Source organism: Oryx dammah, unplaced genomic scaffold (genome assembly GCF_014754425.2).
Source record: "Oryx dammah isolate SB20612 unplaced genomic scaffold, SCBI_Odam_1.1 HiC_scaffold_1, whole genome shotgun sequence".
NCBI classification, from domain to species: domain Eukaryota; kingdom Metazoa; phylum Chordata; class Mammalia; order Artiodactyla; family Bovidae; genus Oryx; species Oryx dammah.
This window is the reverse complement of record NW_024070185.1, coordinates 68988760-68994759: the sequence shown is the minus strand read 5'-3', so window position 1 is coordinate 68994759 and position 6000 is coordinate 68988760. Positions and strand designations below refer to the sequence as shown.

The following is a 6000-nucleotide window of genomic DNA, read 5'->3' as shown; positions in this document are numbered from 1 at the left end:
TTTAATTCCTACCACACCGGCCTCACAAAACTGATACAAAAGGGCTCCCGGTTCGTGTCTCCCCTGCCCAGTCCCCAGTCCACAGTCGCCCTTAAGTAGGACCTAGCCTTGTGCTGCTTACCCAGTACTGGACATCCCACAACCTAAGTCCAGCAGAGCGCGGATGTTTCGGGGCAGCTGGACGAGCCTGACCCACGTGGGGACCTCCTCCTCCTGGCTCGTTTGGTTTCCTATGTCAGTTAGCCTCCAGCAGTTCTGTTTCCCAAAGGCTTTAAAAAATCTACAGGGAAGAAAAATCTCCAAGAAAGGCTGAATGGAGTGGATTCCTCTAGCTTGCCTGACAGCAAGAGCAGTAGAGTCGAGAGGAGATGGTATGAAGTCTTGCGTGTGAAAGTCAGACGTTGACCCTGGCATTACTGCAACGCACAGGTAGTGACGGAGGAGATCCGAAGCCTATTTGTGACTTTAATTCAGACCCACCGATGGCTGGCTCTGTGACCTTCATTCTGTCCACCCACCTGTTCACTGAGTATCTGCTCCAGTCAGGCACCTGGCTACTAAGATGCTAAGAGCAAACCTCTGATTCAACAACTTTCCACTGGGACAGAGCTGCCACGTGACTCTGGAGGCAGTGATACCCGTGCACCCATACTGTCAATGAACGTGGGAAGAACAGAAGCTGAGAGCCAGCAGAAGGCGGTAGTCAGAGGACCAGAGGTAGCTCAGGAGAGTCGCTGCCCCTGAGAAGGGATCCGGTTCAAGAAGAACCTTTAATGCCAACTCTTCGTGCTTTGGACTTCCCAGGTGGCTCCGTGGTAAAGAATTCGCCTGCCAATGCAAGAGATGCAGGAGAGGATAGTTCCATCCCTGGATCGGGAAGATGCCCTGGAGGAGGAAATGGCACCTACTCCGGTATTCTTGTCTAGGAAAGCCCATGGACAGAGAAGCCTGGTGGGAGGCAGTCCATGGGGGCAGCAAAGAGTCGAACACGACTGAGCGAATGAGCACGCACGCAGGCTGCGTTCAACTCTCGGTCGAGAGGAAGACGAAGGTTCTTATTTTCCCCGGCCCTGATTGAGCAATATCCTGAGTGATCAAGGCGGGGCCACCGCCGCCTGATTTTTCCAGAAGCCTGAGTACAGAGCGCGGGAGCGGAGGTATACAGAAGAGCTCCGACGCCTGGCCATCAGAGGCCAGCTTTCCAAGTTCCACGGACGACCGCGAAGATTCCTCATGGCTGTACCTACCATCAACCTGCGGGGACCTCGACAGCGAACGCTGCCCGGCCGCAAGGGGCAGCGGGGACGGAGGGCACCGGCCTCCTCGAGCGCCGGCGCAGAGCGCTCCGGTGGCCCCAAACTTCGGTTCGGGCACCTCATCGTCGTCATGGGTGTCCTGTTGCGGGTGAGTACCACTGTGGGCACTGGCTCCGGAAGGCGCGCCGGGTGGCCGGTAAATGGCGGCGGGAAAAGACCCGACGGTGTGCATGCCCAGGTCAGCTGCGGCCGGGGCATGTCAGAGCAAGATCTACCGTGGGCTGAATGGGGGAAAGGAGGAGGGTCAGGGCCTGGCAGGACCGACCAGGGCCCAGAGGGAGAAGAGCCCGTGTTCTCCGTCCCGGTCCTAGGCTTGTCTGGCTGTCCCAGAAGTAAATTTCAAAGGAAAAGGAATGGAAAACCCCTTTGCAAGCCTCGTTCCCCTTCCTTCCCTCCTCATCCTTCTATCTCCCTTCTTCCTTTCCCTCCCTCCTCCCCTTTTATGTTGAGATTCTAGAACATGCTCATCGCATCTATTCTTCCTCTGGATTTTTACAGTAGCTTTCCCACCCTCCGTTGCATTCAGCACCCCTTCTCGGCTGCTGTCGGTCATTTTGCAAATTCCTTCCACTTTCTTCCGCAGCAACCCACGGAGCTTACAGGGTAAATCCCCAGTAATCAAGCGGCTAGCCTCAGAGGCTCTGTGTAGTTTAGGAGGAAAGGGTCTGAAGATGTTATTTTGATTTCTGTTTTGAGTCTGAAACAGGTGTGGCATTCATGCTGAAAAAACTATTTAATGGCTGCCCTGAATTCCAGGCGAAATGGTTTACTGTTAACCTAGCTGTCTTTTCACTTGTAAAAACAACTACCCACAGGCACACAAATCTTAGAAGAAACAGGTCTCAGACCACAGGAAGACCTTGAGAACAAGTCTGACGCTATGGCTTTGTCACATGTGATGAAGTTTAGAGTGAAAGAGAAATCCTGTATGATGTTACTTACACTTACACGTGCCATATAAAAATTACAAACTAGTAACACAAAAAAAGAAGCAGACTCACAGATAACAGAGAACAACCTGGTGGTTACCAGGGGGGAGAAGGAAGCAGGGAGGAGCAAGATAGGGATGAGGGGAAAAGAAGAGTTATTGTGAGATTATATGAAATCATGTGTGTGAATAGCTTGAAAATTGTACAGCACTATAGAATTTAAAGAATCTTTTGTTCAAAAATGGAGAAGGCAATGGCGACCTACTCCAGTACTCTTGCCTGGAAAATCCCATGGACGGAGTAGCCTGGTAGGCTGCAGTCCATGGAGTCACTAAGAGTTGGACATGACTGAATGACTTCACTTTTTCACTTTCATGCATTGGAGAAGGAAATGGCAACCCACTCCAGTATTCTTGCCTGGAGAATCCCAAGGACAGGGGAGCCTGGTGAGCTGCCGTCTATGGGGTTGCACAGAGTTGGACACGAGTGAAGTGACTTAGCAGCAGCAGTTGTTAAAAAAAAAAGTAACGGTGCAGCTTTTAGGGCCCATTTGTCCCCAGGGAGGAAAGAGTAGTGTTGTTTTGGTTGACCTATCAAGGGAGAGTGAAAATCAAACTAGACCCTAAAACAGTTGCATCAGCTCGGGAAAGTAACACAGGCATGCAGCAAGGTCCAATTAGACTCTGCAAACCCAGCTAAGAGTGCTGCGTCACTTGCGGGAAGTGGTTAGAAGCATGAAGGGAGATCCCCACTCGTGACTCATCTCTGAACTTGGGTTGGTGGCAGAGTGGACAAATTGCTGAGCTGAACTGAAGACGCTGCCACAATCCATCGTCCGTTCTCAGTTCCTTTCTTTCTTTTAATTGGCCAAGGCTCAAAGGCTGCAGAAATCTTAGTTCCCAACCTAGGATCCAACCTTGACCCCTGCAGTGAAAGTGCGTCATCCTAACCACTGGACTGCCAGGGAGGTTCCCTCATTTCCCTCTTTTGTCCCACACTGCTGCTCCACCGCAGCCCTCCTGTCTCCCTCCTCTGTCTGTCTGTCTCTCTCACACCCCCAACCCACCCTCCACACACACAAGTCTGTGAGTGGCAAAGTCTCACATCTCCACCGCACCCTGGTGCACCTCAGTGTTTGTCTCTCAAACAGCGTGCAATGGAGATTACACACCAGGAAGCCTCCTCCTTGTCCATCCCAGCCCCGCTGCCCCCCAACCCCCAACTCCCGTTACTTTGACTCCGTTCTTGTCTGTGATCCTGGCTCTGTGGGACTTTCCCCTACATGTCCCCACCTGTTCCCTGCCACTGGGAGTCTTGTCACATCTGCCTTGCAGCCAGCCCTTCCAGGCTCTTTTCACCTTGGTGACTTTATAGGGATTGCTGTCTCTGCCTCAGGTTCCTGTGGCCAGAACTGCCCTGAGCTCAGAAAGGAAGGACCTCGCCTTGTCCCCGGTGCCCCACAGCCCCTGCACAGGGCTACTCACTCAGCAGGCTGCAGACAGGACTCCCCCTGAATGTGTGGGTGGTGTGGGTTCTAAGATGCCTGCACTAATGTTAGTGTTTTGTCCTGCTCTGAGGGGCATGGGGGTTATGATCTGGGTGATGGGAAATGTGATCAGCAAGCTGGGGACAGAACAGAGGTAACTGAATGTCAATGCTGAGGGATTGCCCAGGTCCATAGAAGACTATTTCAAGTTTTCATCTGATGTTACCAAAAAATTTTTAAACGTTCATTTCTAGTGTTAAAAGTGTCAATTCATCAGGAAGACATCTTAACCATAAATATATTGTGCCTAATAAAAGAGCTTTAAAAATACATAAAGCAAAAATTGATGAAATCAAAGGACTATCATTTCACCCTTTAATGAAAATGAAAAAGGGCAGTAACATTATCGGGCTTCCCCAGTGGTTAAGCGGTAAAGAATCTGTCTGCCAATGCAGGAGACATAGGTTAGATTCCTAGGCTGGGGAAGATCCCCTGGAGGAGGAAATGGCAACCCACTCCAGCATTCTTGCTGGAATATCTCATAGAGGAGCCTGGCAGGCTACAGTCCATGGGGTCGCAGAGTCTCTCACAATTAGCCACTAAACAACAGCAAAAGTAACGCTATCAACCACAATGGGAATTCTCCTAGCAGTTCAGTGGTTAGGGCTCTGCCCTCTTATGGAGGGCACAACAAGTTCACTGGTTGAGGAGCTAACATCCTCAAAGCTGCACAGAGAGACCAAATTAAAAAAAAAAAAGAAAAAAACCAACCATCTTGATTTAATTGACATTCAGAGAGCACATTTGCAACATCTAATGAAGACTCATTCTTTTTTGATGAATGTGGTACTTCCACTAAGATAGACCACATTCTAGACAATTTAAAAAGTCTAAATAAGTTTAAAAGCAATGAAATCATATAAACTCTGTTCTCTGACTTTAATGAAATTACGTTGCTAGTCAAGAATGATCTCTAGAAAAAGACTCCAAAATTTGAATATTAAGCAACATCCTTCAAATCATTATGGTTCTTAGATGAAATCAAAAGAATATTTTTTTGAATTTCAAAACAAATGTTAATGAATATATACTTCACGGAAACTTGTGAAAAGCTGCTAACACAGTGCTTAAACTGTGCAGTTTTCAATTAAAGTGTGCTGCTGCTGCTGCTGCTAAGTCGTTTCAGTCGTGTCCGACTCTCTGCGACCCCATAGACAGCCCACCAGGCTTCCTTGTCCCTGGGATTCTCCAGGCAAGAACACTGGAGTGGGTTGCCATTTCCTTGTCCAGTGCATGAAAGTGAAAAGTGAAAGTGAAGTCACTCAGTCGTGTCCAGCTCTTAGTGACCCATGGACTGCAGCCCACCAGGCTCCTCTGTCCATGAGATTTTCCAGGCAGGAGTACTGGAGTGGGCTGCCATCACATTCTCCGAATTAAAGTGTGAGTGCATGCTAAGTCACTTCAGTCACGTCCTACCCTTTGTAACCCTATGGACTGTAGCTCGCCAGGCTCCTCTGTCCAAGGGACTCTCCAGGCAAGAATGGAGTGGGTTGTCGTGCCCTCCCCCAGGGAATCTTCCCGACCCAGGGATTGAACCCACATCTCTTTAAGTCTCTTGCATTGGCAGGTGGGTTCTTTACCACTGGCGCCACCTGGGAAACTCTTCCAATTAAAGATGTTCTGTTAAAAAGAATAGGCGGTTGGGAGAAATGGGGAGTAAAATTTTTTTTTAGTTAAAGAAAAAAAAGCGACCTGAAGATTCACATTTTTAAATCACCATAAAATAAGTGCAAATTAAACTCAAAAGAATAGGAAAAAAATAATAATATGAGTAGAAATCAATGAAATAGAATACAAATAATGAAAGGAATTGACAAACCAAGTGTTGATTCTCTGAAATGATTAACAAAATTAATAAAATTAACAAACCAAATTTTAAAAGAAAAAAGGCAGGCCAAAAAACAAAAAAAACAATATCAGCAATTAATGATAAGATATTATAACAAACTCTGCAGCCATAGAAAGGACAATAATGGGAACTTATGAATAATTTAATGCTGATAAATTCGACAACTTGAATAAAATGGACAAATTCCTTGAAAATATTATTTAGCAAAACAGATACAAGATGAAAAGAAAATCTGATTAATCCTATATCTTCTGATGAATTAGAATTCATCACTTAAAATCTTACAGCAATGAAAACTGCAGGCCCATGTAGTTTCATTGATGAATTCTATAAATATTCATAGAAAAAATAATATCAGTC

The 6000-nt window shown here is 47.3% G+C and overlaps 1 protein-coding gene across 1 annotated transcript in view; it reads left to right on the top strand.

Annotated features, from left to right (window-relative positions):
- The first annotated feature begins 994 nt into the window (after positions 1–994).
- The window catches only part of LOC120865773 (tumor necrosis factor receptor superfamily member 10C-like), a 51679-nt gene continuing 46673 nt past the window's right edge, over positions 995–6000 (top strand). The window contains exon 1 of the mRNA XM_040243148.1: positions 995–1404. Coding sequence (XP_040099082.1) covers positions 1234–1404 — 171 coding nt within the window. The 5' untranslated portion in view covers positions 995–1233. The remainder of the gene's footprint in view (positions 1405–6000) is intronic.